General features: G+C 46.9%; 2 protein-coding genes and 1 non-coding gene across 7 annotated transcripts in view; 1 reads left to right on the top strand and 2 right to left on the bottom strand.

The window, feature by feature from the left end:
- LOC142423469 (deoxynucleoside triphosphate triphosphohydrolase SAMHD1-like) overlaps positions 1 to 15,674 on the top strand; it is a 42,125-nt gene extending 26,451 nt beyond the window's left edge. For both annotated transcript variants that reach the window (XM_075528794.1, XM_075528795.1), the window contains exons 10-16: positions 339 to 430; positions 2,666 to 2,781; positions 6,439 to 6,581; positions 7,284 to 7,376; positions 12,137 to 12,241; positions 12,572 to 12,709; positions 14,339 to 15,674. In XM_075528794.1, coding sequence (XP_075384909.1) covers positions 339 to 430; positions 2,666 to 2,781; positions 6,439 to 6,581; positions 7,284 to 7,376; positions 12,137 to 12,241; positions 12,572 to 12,709 — 687 coding nt within the window. In that variant the 3' untranslated portion in view covers positions 14,339 to 15,674. The remainder of the gene's footprint in view (positions 1 to 338; positions 431 to 2,665; positions 2,782 to 6,438; positions 6,582 to 7,283; positions 7,377 to 12,136; positions 12,242 to 12,571; positions 12,710 to 14,338) is intronic.
- Positions 1 to 19,848, bottom strand: part of TLDC2 (TBC/LysM-associated domain containing 2) — a 49,901-nt gene that overhangs the window by 7,002 nt on the left and 23,051 nt on the right. Inside the window, exon 6 of one of the 4 annotated variants that reach the window (XM_075528796.1) lies at positions 12,801 to 19,500. The exons of 2 other annotated variants lie outside the window; for them this stretch is intronic. In XM_075528796.1, coding sequence (XP_075384911.1) covers positions 19,365 to 19,500 — 136 coding nt within the window. In that variant the 3' untranslated portion in view covers positions 12,801 to 19,364. Of the gene's footprint in view, positions 1 to 12,800; positions 19,501 to 19,848 lie in introns of those variants that run through there. One more of the 4 variants, XR_012779124.1, reaches the window with a different exon arrangement.
- On the bottom strand, positions 8,451 to 8,523 carry TRNAK-CUU (transfer RNA lysine (anticodon CUU)). Its single transcript has one exon. It is a non-coding gene; the product is annotated as a tRNA-Lys (tRNA).

The raw sequence follows: 19,848 nt of genomic DNA on the forward strand, positions 1-19,848 counted from the left end.
ACTGCCAACCTTGTGGTTAGCAGCCCTAAGCACCCAGCAGGGCCTCCAGGGCTCCTTTTGGGAGGAATAGGGGAAGTGTTAGATCAGAAGTGGTCACAGAGTTAGAGCACTCAGTAGACTGTTAGTTTACTATTTATCAGACTGAAATTTGCATCCCAATAAATAACGTTACCAAGTTGTCTGTCTGGTTTTCAGTGATTTTTCAGTAGACTCAGGTACCCCGGTGTGCATAGCCTGCTGGTCTGCCACTGTGCCTTTCCTTATCTTACAGACTGGCCTTCCCACAGGATGAACGTGCTCTGAGAGTACATTACTGTTTTTTACGTGTTTTCCTACAGGAAGTTGGGAACCTGTACGACATGTTCCACACACGCAACTGTTTGCACCGCAGAGCTTACCAGCACAAAGTTGGCAACATCATCGACACCATGTAAGAAATGGGTGGTCACACCCCTGTAAAATGCCCAGGATGCTTTGCTCGAGTCTCACAGTTGGGCTGGTGGGAACTTCTGGGTAAATCTGGGTGAATTGTAAAGTATTACATCTAAAATGGTGTCCTTGCCCATTAAAACAGAAACTGGCACACGGTGAACTAAATTTAGCTGTAGGGACCAAGCGCAAACTAAACTCACTGTCTCTGGATTAATTCTGACTCAGAATGACCCTAGACAGAGTCTCGGAGTCTCCGTAAACCTTTACGGGAGCAGACAACCTCCTCTTGCTCCCCCAGAGCAGCTGGTGGTTTTGAACTGCCAGCTTTGGCCACCAGAGCTCCTTTTAGTGGTAGGGAGAAGGGGAAACTGGGTGGTGGAAGTAGGCTAAGAGAAGAAAACCTGACTTTGACGTGAACAAGCATTGCTGGAAAGACTCGAACTTCTACACAGGCCGTAGGTTGTACACCAGGGGTTAGTCCCCAAGGAAACGGGACCTGTGAACTCAGCAAAAGTTGGACGTGCCAATTCCCTGTCTATGAAAGAGCTTTTGAGTTGATTTAACACAAACCTTTGGACACATTCATTTTTACATTATATTGATAGAATGTCTCATCCTTTATTTCTCTCTTTTTTGCTTTTGCCATGAACAAATGTTAGAATACATTAACCTATTCATATGATTGATACTTCCGTTTAAAAAAAATTCAATTTAAAAAAAAATTCAATTTAGGAAAATCTAGGTTCAAAGCCTGGCACCGCTTCTTCCTAATCTGATTAAATGAAAATTATTTCGTTTTTGCACCTGCAGAATTGGACATGGTCCTACCTACAATGTTAGGGGAAATCTATTAAAGAACCCTGCCTTTGGTGCTCCCTGGGCCATGTTAATAAACCTGGTCATTCAAGACCATACCCTGGTCTGAATGAAGAGCTGTCGTCTTTAGAATGTCACTCTTCAGCATTGTACTTCCCTAGTGTAGACAGGGAGAGGACCCCTGGTGCTGCCATGGGTTAAGCATTGGACTGCTCACTACCCACCTGCTGCTTCGTGGTAGAAAGTCGAGGCTGTCTGCTTCCGTAAGGGTTATAGGCTGGGGAACCTGAGACAGGGTCTGTGTAAATGGGAATGAACTCAATGGCAGGGGAGGTGGTTGAATGTGGAAAGAAAGAAGACCTCCTAGTGTTGGGGGTTCGGCATTGGGTTGCTAACTGCAAGGTTAGCAAGTCATACCGCATCTGCCAGATGCTCCATGAAGAGAGCTGTCTGCCCTCCTAAAGATGCACAAGCTCGGCGTGAGCAGAGGTGTCGTTGGATCAGGGATCAGAGACCCAGAGAAAAAAAATCGTATCAATGTGAATGAGGGGGAGCGGAGACCCAAAGCCTATCTGTAAACAATTGGACATCCCCTTACAGAAGGGTCACAAGGAAGGGACGAGTCCGTCAGGGTGCAGTGTAGCACCGATGAAACATACAACTTTCCTCTCGTTCTTTAATCCTTCCTCCCCTCCGCTATCATGACCCCAATTCTACCTTACAAATCCGGCTAGACCAGAGCATGCACACGGGTACAGATAAGAGCTCGCAACACAGGGAATTCAGGACAGATAAACCCCTCAGGACCTACTGTTGATTAGTCACGATTAGCCTCTAAAACTATTCAATAAATTTGCTTTGGAAAATTGGTGGGGGGGACCTTCAGGACCAATAATGAGAGTAGCGATACCAAATGGGGGAGAAAGAGGGAACCGATCACAAGGATCTACATATCACCCCCTCCCAAGGGGATGGATAACAGAAAAGTGGGCGAAGGGAGACGTCAGTTACTGTAAGACATGAAACAATAATAATAATGTACAATTATCAAGGGATCCTGAGGAGGGAGAGTAGGGAAGGAAGAGGGAAAAAAAATAAGCTGATACCAAGGGCTCAAGTAGAAAGAAAATGTTTGGAAAATGATGATGGCAACAAATGTACAAATGTGCTTGACACAATGGATGGATGTGTGGCTTGTGTTAAAAGCTGCAGACCCCCCAATAAAATGATTATTTTTTGTACAGGTTCAGACGTACTAAAGCAGTTCTGCTGGGTTCTGTGTGCTTTCTAGGAGTTGGCCTCGGCCCAGCAACAAGGGCTTACTGCCGAAAGACCCCCTTAACTCTGAGCCACGCTGCAGGAAATTTTCATCATTTCTTAGAAGCCTGAATTCTAATAAAATGGTCCTCTTCTCTAGGATTACAGACGCTTTCCTCAAAGCAGATCCCTACATAGAGATTACGGGCGCTAAAGAAAAAAGATATCACATTTCTACAGCGATTGATGATATGGAGGCCTTCACGAAGCTAACAGGTAAGAATGCAGGGTGGCGCCAGTGTCCAGCTCAGGTAAGGGCAAAGCTGCCCCAGTCTGACAGGTGGATTCTTTCCCCATGTCTTTGAGGCTCCCAGGTGGTGGTATGCTTTTGTGTTGGGGTTAAAGTTTAGAAAGCATATGCGATTTCCACTCAATAAGTCATATATAAAGTTGTTCTGTAACATTGGTTGCAATTTTTGCACCGTAAAACACGCTAGCTCCCTCTCATGTCTACCCTAGCTTCCCCTTTTCTGTTCTTCTCTCTGCTTCTCTTTTATTTTTCTCTTGTCGCTTGAGTGAAGCGTGACAGAGCCCATCATTTTCCTTTCAACACTGCATCCTCTGTTCCATGTCCTGGATGGCAGGCTCCACAGCGCTGTAGCGCTCACCTCCCTTCTCTGATTTGACATTCCTCCTTTCCTATCGCTGCCTGCCCTGTGCACGTGGTCCTTGGGCAAATGCTGCCCTTGGACCACAAACGGTTGGGTATGCTAAGGAGTGTTTTCATCCGGTTTTGATTACATACTGCTAGATTGAGGTTAAGGCCGGCCTTGATTGGTAAGGTGAGCTCCACAAAGTCACTTAACCTCTGTGAACCTAAGTTTTTAATCTCATGAACTGGGGGGAGTCATGCCTAACCGCGTAGTTTGCCTGCTGATGCTGAACTGCGGCGTGTTCTTGTATGTGACGAGTGGGACTGCCCGTCGGCTTTCGTCGCCTGTAATCTCGATGGGAACGGATCGCCAGGTCTTTGTGTCCTGTGGGTCGCTGGTGGGTTCAAAGGGACGGCCTTGTGGTTAGCATCTGAGTGCTTAACCGCTGTGTCGCCAGGATTCTTACTTGACCTAGTCAATCTAGCAGATCTAATGCCAGGATCTGGCTCATGCCTTTAACAGTGTTGTCATCTTCAAGCAGTGTGCAAATATAGAAATGTGTGTCCTCACTTCAGGGAAAAAAATGTGTAACTTAGAGTGAGAGGGAAGGAAGAGAAGGGAAGGTGTGCAGCCAGTTAGCTACGGTGGAAAGAGTAGCTTGAGAAATTAAGATCAGCAAAACAAGGGAGACAGAAACACACACGCACACACACACACACACACACACACACAGGTTCTAGGCACAAGAAACTGACCTGTTTGGCTACTGTAAAGTCAGAAAGCACTCGCACAGCTCACAGAACCAGTGGGAAGCCTGGAGGCTCTGCACTTGGGTATAAACAACAGAAGGTGACTGGGCTAAGATGCAGCATCCCCCTGGGTACCACTGCTGCCCCCTCACTGCTTGAATTTGTTTGCAGCACACTCTCAGGATGAAACCGAATCCCAGCCATCTCCAACTGCCTTTGAAGGACCAATTCTCCTTATTTCCACCCCCTCCCAGATGAACACTCCTGTAAAATATGACATACCGTATAAACTCGTGTATGAGCCGAGTTTTCCAGCACATTTTTAATGCAGTTTTTGTGGTAAAATTAAGTGCCTTGGCTGGTATTCGGGTCGGCTTTATACTCGAGTATATATGGTAAATTAATTAGTAGAAAAGTGGAATAGAGGGGAAAGAAAGCCAGAAACTGTAGGCCCAGAGTTTTATTATTGAATTTTGACAGCCTTAACGTTACATTCGATAAAGATAAATGGAAAGAAACACAAGAGAGAAAAGTTTTAAAAAGAAGGAACAGAATAGAGGAAAATAAAAGATCCTTCTAGAGCTAGGAGGTCTAAATAAAGGCATGTACATATGTAAATATATTTATATATGAGGATGTGGAAATAAATCTATGTACATATATGTATAGGTTCAGTATTAAGGTAACGGGTGGACATTGGGCCTCCACTCAAGTACTTCCTCAATGCAAGACCACTTGTTCTATTAAACTGGCATTCCATGATGCTCACCCTCCCAACACAATCACTGAAGGCAAATGTGGTGAAGAAAGCTGATGGTGCCTGGCTATCAAAAGATATAGCATCTGGGGTCTTAAAGGCTTCAAGGTAAGCAAGCGGCCATCTAGCTCAGAAGCAACAAAGCCCACATGGAAGAAGCACACCAACCTGCATGATCACGAGGTGCCGAAGGGATCAGTTATCAGGCATCAAAGAACAAAAAATAGTATCATTGTGTGCTCACCTCCCCATAAGGTAGCTGGAGACAAATGAGTGCATAAGCAAATGTGAAGAAAGCTGATGGTGCTCAGCTATCAAAAGATATAGCGTCTGGGGTCTCAAAGGCTTCAAGGTAAACAAGCGATCATCTAGCTCAAAAGCAACAAAGCCAACATGGAAGAAGCACACCAGCCTGTGTGATCATGAGGTGTTGAAGGGATCAGGTATCAGACATCATCAGAACAAAAATTCATATCATTGTGAATGAAGGGTAGTGCGGAGTGGAGACCCAAAGCTCATCTGTAGGCAATTGGACATCCCCTTACAGAAGGGTCACAGGGAGATGACGAGCCAGTCAGGGTGCAGTGTAGCAATGATGAAACATAGTTTTCCTCTAGTTCCTGAATGCTTCCTTCCTCCACTATCATGATCCCAATTCTACCTTACAAATCTGGCTAGACCAGGGGATGTACACTGGTACAAATAGGAACTGGAAACACAGGGAATCCAGGACAGATGATCCCTTCAGGACCAGTGGTGAGAATGGCGATGCTGAGAGGGTGGAGGGAGGTGGGGTCGAGAGGGGGAACCGATTACAAGGATCTACATATAACCTCCTCCCTGGAGGACAGACAACAGAAAAGGGGTGAAGGGATGCATCGGACAGTGTAAGACATGACAAAATAATGATTTATAAATTATCATGGGTTCATGAGGGAGGGGGAAAAATGAGGAGCTGATGCCAGGGGCTTACGTGGAGAGCAAATGTTTGGAGATTGATGAGCCCGGCTGGCACAGTGGTAAAAGCATTTGACAGCTAACTGAAAGATGAGTGCTTGGAACCCGCCGGCCTCTCTCTCCGGGAGAACCGTGTCAGGCTGCTGTCCCAAAGGTAACAGCCTTGGAAATCCTACTGGGCACTTGCACTGTGCCCAAGGGTTCCGGGGCCCACCTTGTCAGATCCACTTGGCAGCAGTGGCTTGGTTTGTATGGGTTAGATAGCCCTCTTCCAACCTCAGTAGTCATCAAGTTAAGTGAATGGCCTCCTGCTTCAATTCTACCCTTTTAAACAACAGCAACAATGAAACTCACTGCCATCGAGTCACTGCTGACTCATAGTGACTGCCCTGTGGGCTTCTGAAACTAACTGTTCACAGGAATAGAAAGCCCAGTCTCTCTCCCTCAGAGCTGCTGATGGTTTCGAACTGCTGACCATGGGATCCCAGCCCAACACATAACCACTACCCCACCAGGGCACCACCTCTCATAACCTATTGGAAATCTACCCTTGTGGTGTCTACCCATACCCTTCTAGTGGGTTATTTTTTTAGTAAATCTAACACATTGGCAGAACGTTTATTGTTTTGTTTTTTTTTAGGAAGTTTCTTTTGTAAACTTGTTTTTTCAGTTTAGTCTTCTAAGAAAAAAATTTCAGCTTATAATTAATCATGGTATGTCAGCATCTTTGAACTACTACTTGAAATAGCGCGGCAGAATTGATTTTTGAACCTTGGTATTTCATTCTAATGGAACCGGGATTTCGTCAAATTGGCAGATAACGTTTTCCTGGAGATTTTATATTCCACTGATCCCAAACTGGATGCAGCACGAGAGATATTGAAAAACATTGAGGGCCGCCAACTGTACAAGTACGTGGGTCAGACCCTCCCGCCAGTGGGCTGCGAGAGGATTAAAAGGGTAAGTTGAGGGGCCACACCCCTTCCGTTCATTCTCGTTCACGCTTTATAGCATGCAGGGTCCTGAAAATTGTTTCGCAGAGGGGTAGACTGGGGCTTGGGAGAGACTGAATCGCTGCTTTGGGAAGCACAGGGAACCCCGGATCAAAGTCATGAGAAAAGGGGGGGGGGGCGTCTCAAATTTTGCCGGCCATAAAGGCAGAAAATGGACCTAAAGATAAAAAGACTCAACTAAAGTACCTCTCGGCCCTTCCTTGAGACTCTGAGAGGCAGCCTCTGACGAGCTAACTCCTTCCACCGTATTCCCCGCTCTGAGGGCACAGGGCTGTCTCCTGCACTCCCCATAACCATGTCCCCAAACTGTGGGGGCTGTTGTTGCCAGAAGGCCAGGAACACAAGTCAGCCTGGTAACCACTCTCTACTTCTTCAGAATCAATACTCCTTGAGTTACATTTTGCCTCTTTTTGCTTACTAATAGGTTGATGCTACCTTTTTTCCAAAATGTGAAGAAAAAAAAATACTGTTGATGCGGGTTCTGAGCGGCTTCTTTAAAGGATGGCAAAGCTGGGGACGATGTATTTGATAGGAGTAGCTGCCATTCCTGTTCTAGCCAAGTGTTGTTTTCAGAGCTCGCACAGCTTTGTGACGTTAACCCTCGGTGGGAGACTGGCCTTTTCTGACATGGGAGTCTTGTCTCTGCTAGGAGGACTACAAGTGCCTTCCGCAGGAGGTTGCCAGTGCTAAACCCAATGTTCTGCTCCAGGCTGAACTGAAGGCTGAAGACTTCATAGTGGATGTAAGTAGCTAGACCAGTAGCACCATAAGGTCTTTTGTTGTTGTTTTAATAAGGCCCTTGTTATTATAAAAGCAGTCCATGTTCATTATAGAAAATTGGGGCAATGCCATTTTAAAATGTTCTTTTACATGTTTTATCTATATTTTAGGATGATTATGTGGCTAATACCAACCGCACTGACTTCGAATAGATCCCATCTCTCAGAGTGAGGAGTTTCTTTCTGTTCATCCGCCCCTCGGCACCACTGCAAAGCCCCTGGCTTCTGAGACTTTCTTCCTCGACAAAAACCACCCTCTTAGCTGCCGTCCTCTAGGTGAACGCGTTGGCACTGAGCTCCTGTAGAAGCTGGCCAAGTCTCTCCTCCCTTCAGCAGGAGTGAGCTGGCATTCAGCTTTAGGAAATAACCACACCACGTACTTCCGCGCTCGCTTCTTCGGGGTAAAAGGTGTGGCCAGGTTGTCTCCACTTGTCCTAGGTGCCACGTCTTCTCCAGGGGCTTCTCATACCTCTTTCTTCTCAGCCACCAAACTCCGAGGGGTTGGCTTCTCTCTGTTTCCTTCTCATTTACTCCTGGCTCTTTTTAAAGTCGCCATCATGAATAAAACTCCTCTCCCCGCTGTCACGGTGACTTCACAGGGATTTCCCTGTGGGTTGGGAAATCCAACAGATCCGTTCAGTCTCCGGAATGATGTTCCCTCCTACCTTGTGTTCATTGCCAGGTTCATTCTGATTCCTGGCAACTCCGTGTGTGCAGAGTTGAGCTGCCCCACGGGGCTTGCTAGGCTGTGGCTTTCTGGAAGCAGATAACCTGACCTGTCTGCCAACCTTCCTCTGGGAGGGCTTGAACTGCCAACCTTTCAGCTGTTGATACTTAACCATGTGCACCACCAGGAACTACTTTGCCCACCTGTGCCCTACTCATTTTATAGTAGCTCTATAACCTTGACGCCCTTTGGGTTTCCAAGAGGGTGAAGCTCTCATGTAGAATGATTGTGGTTTCGAACCTGCGACCTAGAAGATCAGAGCCCAACTCGTAAGCCCTGCGAACACCAAGGTTTGCCATGTAAAACACTGCGCCCAACGTGGGGCTCGAACCCACGACCCTGAGATTAAGAGTCTCATGCTCTACCGACTGAGCTAGCCGGGCACATGCCCTACTCATTTTATAAAGTCTCTCTCCCAGGAAGACAATCATCTCTCAGGCATCCCATACTCTACTGCGGCCGTTGAGGGCCTCATAATTGGCCCTGTGTGATAGCATCGAACTGTCTCATAGGGTTTCTTAGGCTGTAGTCTTTACAGAAGCAAGTCATTCAGTCTTGTCTCCCCTGGAGCAGATCATGGATTTGAACTACTCACCTTTCCGTCAGCAGCTGTGCACTTAACTACTGCGCCACCAGGGTTCCTTTAGTCCATGGGCCCCATTTCTAGTTTCCCAGTACTCTGCTTGGCTTTTGTTACTCTTTTAAGAAATGTTATCGCAGTGACACCTGTGAGGACCAAACTGACTGGGGACCGCCTTCGTCCTGAGGTCTCCAAGGTGTACATCTTTTCCCAGCATGCTTATTACCTTTCGACTCTATTAAGAAAACCTGCCTCCTAAGACGAGCCCGTCAGGTTGGAAGGCACTCAAAATATGACTAGGGAAGAGCTGCCGCGTCCAAGCAGAACTCACCTTAGGGATGTGGACAGATCAAAGGTTTGGGGACCTGCATTTGTTGATGGGCATGACTCAAAATGAGAAGAAACAGCTGTAAAAACCCATTCCTTGGAATGTGGAATGTGCAAAATATGAAACTTAGGAACATTGTAAATTGTCGAAAATGTATGAAGATCAATATCTTGGGCATTAGTGAGCTGAAATGGACTGGCATTGGCCATTTTGATTCAGGCAGTCATGTTTCACAATGCAGAAAATGATAAACTCAAGAGGTATGGTGTTACATTCATTATCAAAAAGAACATTTCGAGATCTAGCTTGAAGCACAATGCTATTTGGGTGGGGTTACTATTTCCATATCTATGAGGAAGTCCAGTTAATACAACTAATATTCACATTTATACATCAACCACTAAAGCCAGTGATGAAGAAATTAAAGAATTCTACCGACTTTCTCAGTCTGAAATTGATCAAATATGCAACCAATATGCATTGATAACTATTGGCCATTGGAATGTGAACCTTGGAAACAGAGCAAGGATCCGACATTTGGACATGTGGCCAATGGCTGCTTTTGTGCAGGTCCCTCTTTTCCAACCACACAGTGACTATACTACGCATGTGGACTTCACCAGATGGAATACAAAGAAATCAGATTGACGGTATAGTTGGGAAGAGATGACAGAGAATTTAGTTATCACCAGCCAAAAGAAAACTAGTCCAGAGCCTGACTGTAGAGCAGACCATCCATTCCTCACAGGCAAGTTCAGGTTAAAGCTGAAGAAAATCAAAACAAGTCTACAAGACTCCAAAGATGTCAACAGACCGCAAAGTGCTGAGGTACCTTTAAGAAAACCACCGAGGAGACGGGATAACTGTCTGAACAGGTTTAGCATGTAGACAACGGGCCCTTATTTGGGAGAGGTGAGAAATGTCACAAAGGACATTTGTTAGTAAGGAAGACAAGGGAGCACCAGGATTGAAGGCGGGAAGGGATAGACTAATGAGTGAACTGCCCTTACCCATAAACTGCTCAAGCCCCACGCCCTGAAGGGAAAGAGATACAAACCAACTGCTACACCAGAAGGCCGGGACAGCAAGAATCCTTTTCTGGATTAACAGTTCCATTGACTCTGTCCCTGATGTCAAGAAGTGCGCTACCAGTCAGAAACTGCTTTTTGAAGTTATGTGAATATTGGGCAATTCTGGCCACCCAGAACCCTGAGTTCAGCACTGAAGGCATCGAAGCAATCTATTTGCCTCCCAAACACAATAGGTCTAACTTCAGCCTCTAGTTAAAGCACTTCCCAGGCTCGTTACACATGGTTCTACATGGAAAGGATTGTCAGCCCTCTAAAGAAAACCACAGAGGAGGAGCCCTGGTGGCATGCTGGTTATGCGTTGGGCTGCGATACACAAGGTCTGCGATTCGAAACCTCCAGCCATCCCTCGGGGAAAAGGTGGGACTTCAATATCTCGAAAACTCACCGGGCAGTTCTACCTATCCCGTGCTATGGGGTCGCTGTGAGTCCGCATCGACTTGATGGCAGTGCGTGAATGAACAGGACATCTTGAAAGTCTGGAAGGGTTGTACCTTTGAAGATGTCACTGTTGGTATAGAGAAAGCCATCAAGTCCCGCTCGAGATGTCTTGGTAATGTGTACAACTTCACGGGATTTAAAACAGAGCCCATCAGGGAAATCATGAAAGGAGTCCTGGGTATGATGGGGAAGAAGATGGGGTGGAGTCTTGAAAGGTTCCAAGATATGAGTCTTAGAGAAATGAAATTGCTATTAGATACTCCACAGGAGGAATTGACCGAGGGTGACTTGATGGGGCGGGGTGCTTCTGTCTGATGGCGAGCAAGACGAACAAGAAGCGGTGCCGGAAAACCAGCAGCCCCAGACGACCTGGCAGGAGGGGCCCGTGACTTCTTTTAAAGCAGGGACCTGAGACGAAGGCAAACGAAGGATCAGTAGGGTACAGAAATGAACGCGTAAAACTGAAGCCAGGCATCACAGTGTATTTCCAGGAAGTGACACCGAGCGGGCCTTCCCCCCCTTCCTTCTCCTGCACCTCACTCCTCCCCGCACTTCCCGCACTCCTGAGACGGCCCTCCTCCTCCTCTTCCTCGGCCTGCTCAGCATGATGGTGACACATCTGGTAAACGGGTGGTGTCAATGTATCGTAGTCTTAAATGTCATGCTGCATTGCAAATGTATTTCCTTTCTTTCTTTTTTTCTTTTTTATCGTTGCATCTTTATTAGAAAGTCTCTACCGCCAACTTAGCGTTTCCCAGCGACCCGGGGAGCGGACACTCGCACGGCTGCACAATCTTTTGCTAGGTGCTGCCTTGGCGGGGGCCTTGGCAGGGCCATTGCTGTCTTTGTGGACGCCTGCTTCGCCTTCTTGCTCCCTTGGCCGCCCTGATGGCCTGTGCTCGTCTGGCCTCTCTAACCTCGGGTTTCTGGTTCCTCTTGGCCATCCTTTCAGCAAGAGACGCACCAGGGACGGCCCTCTGGACTGGCTGCGCGATCGCCCCTTCTTGAGCTTCCTCCTGTAGGGGACAGTCCAGTCTCTGTGCCGAGGGAGGGCTCCTCTTGGAATCTTGTACCCACTGAAGCTGCACGACTCAACCTGCATGGCTGCGGCTGCAGAGGGCGGGGGGAGACGGTGAAGAGGACCTTCTTACTTTGTTAATGCTTTCTTTTTCTACTTTATTGTAAGAACACAGTGTAGGATACGTACAACGTGTGTGTTAGTTGCCTCTACGTAATTGGTAAGGCTTCTGGTTACATTTTTGGACAGTCAGAGTTATATCAGGTTTTCGACTGTTGCAGGACGTGGTCCGTCACCTCTGCGTTGTTCAAGGTCAGCTGCATTTTTCCAGTCTAGGCCCCGCGGTCTGTGGACCTCGAGCCACGGTATATAAAGCGTGAATGTTGTACATGCAGTGCCAAGTGCTCGTGTCTGTCGCCCGGCTCGTGTGCAGTGTCAATGCTCTTCTTCTCCCCAGACTCCCAACCAAAGTATCTTTCTACACCCAAAACTCTCTGCCGGTTATTAGATGAGGGGTCACCTGTCTGTCGCTTTTACAAAGGTCATCAACATGGATTATGGAATGGAGGAGCAGAACCCCGTTGATCACGTTCACTTCTATCATAAGAATGATCCCAACAAAGCCATCAGGATTGCCAAAGACCAGGTGACCGTCTACTTAAGGAAACCCATATGCTGCAATGGTATTTGATAAATTTGCATTCGTTTGCAGGTTGGAGTCTAAGACTCGTGTATAAGGGTGAGGGGGAAAGAGCATATCTTTAAAATTAACCTATTCCACGTTTTACATAGATCCCCACTGTTTTTAGAGCCCATTTTTCCTGTTTGTTCAACATAAAAGAAAATACCATTTTAATTTTTTTTTTTAATTTGGGTTTATTTCGGTTTCAGTCCCTCAACCCTGACTGCACTGTAAAGAAGCAGTTTAAATCCCGAGTGAATCGGGGTGACAGTGAAATCTTTTCTCCCTGGAAAGGTTTCGCAGCTTCTGCCTGAGAGGTTCGCAGAGCAGCTGATCCGCGTGTACTGCAAGAAGACGGAGAAGAAGAGTCTGTACGCCGCGCAGCAGCACTTTGTCCAGTGGTGCTCAGACAGAGGCTTCACCAAGCCATAGGTGGGTAGCTCTCAGCCGCATACTTGGCACAGTTTTCTCTCTGTACGTAAGCACCAAAGAGAGATCTTTTATATCCTCTGTAAAGTTCGCATTTAAATAACACTCCTCCAGTTACGGCTTTTAGAATGAAGTCTTTCTTTCACTTTAAGCTTTCCTTTGTAAATGTCTGAATCTGTGCCAACCTTTTTTTTTTTTCTTCCTTCCACTAGCTGAGAGTGGGTGCTTTGTTTATTATTGTTGTCCTAATAATAGAATAGTAATACGACAAACATCTGCATGGTGCTCTGTAACATTCTCACCAGTGTCTCATCCAGCCTGTGTCAGCCTGGGTAGACTGTCGAAACAAATCCAGGGAGACTCATAGATGAAAAGGAAAGAGCTTTATATAAAAGAGCAATTGTATATTAAGAAAACATCCCAGCCTAGTCCAGATCAAGTTCACAAGTCTGATATTAGCCCATATGTCCAATACCAGTCCATAAATTCCTCTTTAGACACACAACACATGCAATGATGCCGAATGCAGGAAGATCACAGACCAGTGGGTTTAAAGTCCTGTAGATCCAGTGGTGGTGGAAGCATCCCAGCGCTGGCATGGTCTCCACGCGGCTCCTCCAGCTCCAGGGCTGTGGCTCCATCAGCTTAGCTCCACGTGGCTTATCAACAGGAATGTCTTGCAGGGAGAGTATGTGTCCCGCCTCCAGGGAGAAAGACAGGAGTTCCCAGAATCCTCAGGAGAAGGCCATGCCCACACAGAGGCATGGTTAAGACCTGATTGACAGCCTAGACTCCACCCCTTCCTCAAGTTGACAGTAGTTTATGTAACTGCCACATCTGCCTGGAATAAGATCTACTGGGCATCGTACATATTATGTACAGATAGTGTATAGTAGGTTGTGGTGGTGGGGGCCAATAAGCAAAATGATGATCAATAAAGAAAAGATCGAAGATGATGATGATTTCAATCCATGCCCATAGAAGTAGCAGTCAATAAAATCAAAGGACGCATTCCACTGGGGAAATCTGATAAAAATGCCTCTTTTTTTAAGTGTTAAAAGAGCACAGGTGTCAATTTGAAGACTAAGGAGCACCCGCCCCAAATCGTGGTGTTTCAGTTGCCTCGTCCGCAAGCTGAAGCAGGACAGTGAACGAGGAAGGTTGACGAAGAATTGATGCCTTTGAATTACGGTGTTGGTGAAGGACTGTGCCACGAACTGCCCCAGCAAACTTGTGTTACTGTAAGGAGTCCAGTCAGAATGCCTTTTAGAAGTGAGGATTGGAAACACTTTGCCTCATGTAGTTGGAAGGGCCAGTCCGTCCCTGGAGAAGGACATCCTGCTCGGTAAAGGGTCAGTTAAAAAGAGGAAGACTCGCACCGGGTGCTTGGACAACAGTGGGTGCCACAATAAGCCCAACGATAGTGCCAGCTGTGAGGAGGGCTCAAGACCGGGCAGGGTTGCATTCTATGGTACACACAGCATGTCTCAGCAGCCCCCCTATCGACAACACTGAGTATGTCTGGCTGCACACTGGCTGCAAGGAGAAGACCGAGGTACTGAGACCTACACTCAGAAAGAGAAGGATGTAACTGGCTTTTCCGCTAACTGCTTTTTTCTCTCTTCCTCTTAGAGGGACGCTGTGGGAGCCCTACCATATCACCTTGGGAATGGAAGCAGAATCGCCCAGATTTATCTGTGTGGTTGGATCAGCACCAAGAAGCATCCAAGTCCACATGCCAACTTTTAAATTATTTTCAGGACTGGTACCGTGTGAATGTAACAAAAGCTCTCTTTCCCCAACACAATTAGCTGAGAAAATTCTGTCAGAGGCCCCCAAACTGAATGTCAACTAAGGCTTTTAATTTTGTGTTTGGAATGTACATGCATCCTGGAGCTCAGTAACTTTTTATTTAAAGAAACCTTGGGTATTAGTTAAATATTGCTATATGTGCTATGAAAACTATACCGTTGCTTATTTTTTTTTACATTAGTTCAAACCTTTCTCCTGTAGTCATCTGTTTTCTTAATATACAACTCTTTTCATACTTTGAATTCTTACGACAAATGATTGTTTTGTTTTTCCATTGGAAATGGACAAGAGTACACATTGGAATTTTAAACTGGAATGGCCTTGAACCACTTGGGTGGGTCAAAAACACAACATAACATCCAAACCCACCGACCCACCCCTACCAAATTCATTACCATCAAGTCGATTCCGTCGCATAGGGCAGAGTCAAACTTCCCCTTGGAGTTTCCGAGGCTGTAAATCTTTATGGAAGCAGAAAGCCTCACGTTTCTTCCACGGAGTCCCTGGTGGAGTTGAACTGCCGATCTTGAAGTTAGCAGCCCAACGAGTACCCCACTACACCACCAGAGTTCTCTCATGTGACTACAGCCCTCCTTGGCCATTTAAAGTAAATGGAAGACACCTCCCAGGTGAGCAGTGCCCTGGGGCCTGCCAGGTTGGGGTTGGCAGTAGGAGCGTGGTTTGGGAGCAGGTTCCAGGTCTTGGGTGAGAGGCCTGTTCAAGCTGTCAGAGGGTCTGCACACTCTTGGCCTCCTCTGAAGTGGGTAATAAGAACACCCGGGGAAAGAACTACACCCAAGATGCTTTGTGCCCAGATGCAAGATCAAGATACACCCAAGATGCCTGTATTCATTTTGTAGATCCTACCTGTAAGTCATTATGGTTTACTCTGGAATTTTGTAGCCTCGGCATTGTGTCATTGTCCTATTTGTGAAACAACTTGAATCTGTTTGCCTCTTTTGTGGCAAATAAGGCTGCTGTGCTGTATGCTCTCGACAACTGTTTTAATGATGAGACCGTGTGCCATTTACAAGGTGGAGTTTTTCTTGAGAAACATCTGCACTGTTAGTATAAAAAGGGGCTCTAACAGCTTAGCCTGTAGAGGTGCTGAACTTTGTCACCCTGGGGCTGGAAATAAAACTGCACGTTAAAATAACCGGTGACTTCACTTGGGTGGGGACCGTCGTGATCGAGCTTTGTGCACGTACAGGGTAAGTAAAAAAGAACATTGCTACTGGAGTGACAGCTTGATGTATCCACAAGTTTATTCCAAGCAGAACACGCGTGAACATGTGTTTACGGTCAGCGGGCGGCGGCAGACAAGTTTCTCGGTACATGTCTTAGTGTCCTTAACATGCCTTAAAACAAAAACGTGTTGCATTCAAAAAACAAAAAAAAAGTCACTTCCACGGGGATTTTCTGGGCTAAATTCAAGCAGAGAGGATGACCCAGAGGTTTTAGAGACTAATTTGGGGCTGCAGAATGGGTTATCTTGATAGATTTTTCTCGACACAGGAAAATCATAGTGGTCTCCGGTGAAGTGGTTTTAAGGAAACTGAAAACCCATCGCGCAGCGGTTCTCCACCTTCCTCGTGCCGCGACCTCTCATCCAGTTCCTCCTGCGGTGGTGATGCCCCCCCCACCCAACCATAACATTGTTTTCATTGCTTTTTCATCACTGTCATTTTGCTACTGCGATGAATCGGGCGACCCCTGTGAAAGGGTCGTTCAACCTCTAAAGGGGTCGAAACCCACAGGTTGAGAACCACTGCCCTAGCGCAAGGACTGGCCATGAAAGCTGCATAAGGAAGTGGTCCTGTCCCCGCAGTGCACCTGCCCCTTCCTCAACAGCAGGAGTCCTCAGAGAACGTCCTTGGAAACCTGCCCCACTGCCCTCCAGCCCCTGCACTTGAGCCTTGAAAAGGAACCCGTTGGGCGTGCCCAAACTGCCATTTTGACCCAGTGTACCTGAAAGGGCACAGGGCTCTTCCCAAAATAAATGGTCAGAGAGATGGAAACCCCATCTTCAGGTGTGTATAGAACTCTGGTTCTCGACCGCATCAGTACTCGACATCAGAGAATTTTGACATGAAATGTCGAGAAAATTTTACATCGGAGCCCGAACAAAACATCAGAATCCGACCCGACGCACATGATTTTTTAAAACAAAAACAGTTCGCGTTTTAGTAACTTGACGCTGGTTGACATTGTTAGTACACACTGTTTAAACCTTTGGGGGCAGTGTTCCAAGTGTGTTTGCTATAATTTTCTTAGTTTTTGTGGCTTTTTGTACTGTTTTTAGATTTAAAAAAACATGGGTCCTAAGAAAGTGTTTTTTAAAGAATCATCATGATAAGGAACTGGTTAACTGGGTTGTAAATCTTGTTGATGATAATCTAGTAAACCCTTTTAGAAAACAGTTAAGGAAATGCCAACAGCAGACCACATTAGACAGATTTTTTTTTAGAGAAAGCCAGCAAGGTCCTAGTGAAAAAAGGCAAAGAAGGGGAAAAAAACTGAAAAGCAGCTCCCAGTTGCTTTTCTGGAAGGGGGTTCCCCTTCCAAACAATGACTCTCCACATCTCCTCTCCACATGCGTGTCCACAGATCCAGATCCTCATCCATCTCAAGGGATGGGCCATACTGCAGTTGTTAAAAACTTTTTTAATGTTGTGTTTCCTATTTAAATTATGTTATTTAACTCTGAACTTAATTTACTTTGAAATTTGTGTATAATGTTTTGGATAAGAAGACAAGGTAAGGGTAAAAACTTGGTGGTCGAGAACGGATTAATCCGTTATCAGTTATTCCTTATGGGAAAGTGGATTCGGAACTGACTGCATCGCATCTCGGTGCGCCGTCCAGAACGGATTAGCGTCACGTCTGGGGTCCAACTGTGTAGACCTAGATGGAAGCTGTGTTAAGAAACAGTCGCTTCCCATTTGGGTTGTTGTTTAGCACAGGCTTTTATGACTTTTGTAGCAATACCATCTGTCTTGCCGTTCCATCTCCACCGTAAATCCAAAGGCATTTTGTGCCGTTTGACTCCCGCGTGTGAAGGAAGTGGATGTTGTAAAAGTGGCTTCGTGTGCCTCGGCCCTAACACTGTGTCAGGTCTGTGAAGGGTGATGGTGTCTGCCTGGGTCCCTGATACTGTTGGCCTCGTTCACAAGCTGCGGAGCATGGCTCAGGAAGGAAGCTTTGCCTTCTGGCAGGAGGCTGACATTTGCATGGTGTGGGAAAGGAATTGTTCCTCTTCTCTGAGCTCTAATTGTGTCAGGAAACATCTCGCATTCCTTTTAACGTCTGCCAGGTTTCCATCACATGGGTTCCGACTTTCTATCAGGGTGCATATTGCTCATTGGCTGCTTTCGGAGCTGCCTGGTGAGATCGTGGACAAGCCCCTGCCCGCCCTGAGGGTGGACAGAAAGCCTCCGTGGTGCTCAGAGTCTGCTCGTGTGGTTGAGCCAGGTTTCTGTGGTTTGGCACTACTTGGCAAACCTAAAATCATTTGTTCTTTTTTTTTTTCTGGCAGTGTGTGTGCCCATAATGATTTGTGTGGAAGAATATTGTTGAAAATGTTAGTGGGGTTTTTTTGGGGGAGGGAGGGGATCAAATTTTAGGTGATATATATATTATGTCTTCAGATTTTTTTTCCCCCGCAGCTGTTAGGTGCCATTGAGTTGGCCCTGACCACTAGCAACCCCGTAACTGCAGAACAAAACCCTCCCCTGCCCTGCGCCGCCCTCACCTTGGTTCTAGACTGCAGCCTTGCTGCAGCCACTGTGTCCGTCCGTCTCCTTGAGGGCCTTGCTCTTTTTCGCTGCCCCTCCACTTTCCAAACATGATGCCCTCCAGGGACTGGTCTGTCCTGACCCAGGTCCAAAGGATGCAAGAAAAAGATTTGCCCTCCTTGCCTCTGAGGGAGCACTCTGGCCTTACTTCCAAGACAGATGTTTGTCCTTCAGCAGTCCATGCTGCTTGTTTGCCAGCACCGCCCTTCAAAGGCATCCATTCTTCCTCCAAAGCCCTTTTTCAAGGCCCAACTTTCACATGCCCGTGAGGTCACTGAACACACCCTGGCTTGCATCAGGTGCACCTGCGTCTTCAAAATGACGTCCTTGCTTTTCAGCGCTCCACGAAGGTCCTGCGCAGCAGATTTATCTAATGCAACTCATCTTTGGATCTCCTCACCGCTGCTTCCAATAGCATTGATGTGGAACCAAGTCAGAGGAAACCCGTGACAACTTCAGCCTTTCCTCCATTAGGTTACGATCAGTATGTGTTAACTGCGTCTTCACTCACTGCCCGAGTGGATTCCAAGTCCACAACCCAATACAGCTAAGGAGAGCTGACGGTTAGCTCCCTGTGGGTTTCCGAGACGGTAACTTTAGGGACTGGACAGCCTCCTCTTTCTCCGGAGGAGCAGCTGGTGGATTCGAACTGATGACTTTGTGTTTAGCAACCCAGTGCATAACCACTACACCACCAGACCTCCATTTGTGTGTTTTATATAAGCATATTTTATAATCGCTTACAATAAGCCTGTATTCATTATCTGAATTTCTCAGAAGATAATTTTCATGAAGGACTTTGCACCTGCTGGGTAAGAGGTACCCCAAACTCCTGCAAAGTTACTTCTCCAATGAATCATGCCAATCTCCATTCCAGCCTGGGGTCCCAGCTCCACAGCAGAGCTGGTGAACAGTCAGTGCTGCGGTGTTTGGAAATCCACGTCCCCCACAGAAAAGGCAGCCCAGGCTGCCTGCGGAAGGCAGCCCTAGAAGAGGCATCCAGGAACAGGTCCAATCCCTGGTACCACGGGAGGCTGTTCCACTGCAGCACATCAGCTCAGTGCCCAGGCCTCCAGCTCCTTGACACAGAACTGCTCCTGCCGGGCCAGCACCTCATTGTTGAAGGTTGCACAGGGGTGGCTTCCCCCACGATACAAGTCTCCATCCAGCCACAGCCCAAACTGGCCACTGAAGAGAGGAAGGACATCTTGTCAAGGCCCTTGTCTGGGACCTATCCGAGTTCCTGAAACTATTTTTACTTTCACCTGTTGCTCACAGCCATCAAATAATGCTGACTCCTGGTGACCCCCTCTGGGGTCCGAGACTAATTGTTTATAGGAGTAGAAAGCCCGGGCTATCTCCCAAGGAGCTGCCGGTGGTTTTGAAGGTTAGCCATGTGGATCCCAGCCCAAAGCTTAGCCACTACACCTGTTCCCGGCCTACCTTAAATTGATTCTTCCTGAGTTACTGGGGATTCAGCAGGGCAGGCCTCCTTGCAAGGTTTACGGTATACAACTGTGGGTGTTTTTAAATGAA

This window comes from Tenrec ecaudatus, chromosome 12 (genome assembly GCF_050624435.1).
Source record: "Tenrec ecaudatus isolate mTenEca1 chromosome 12, mTenEca1.hap1, whole genome shotgun sequence".
Lineage (NCBI taxonomy): Eukaryota > Metazoa > Chordata > Mammalia > Afrosoricida > Tenrecidae > Tenrec > Tenrec ecaudatus.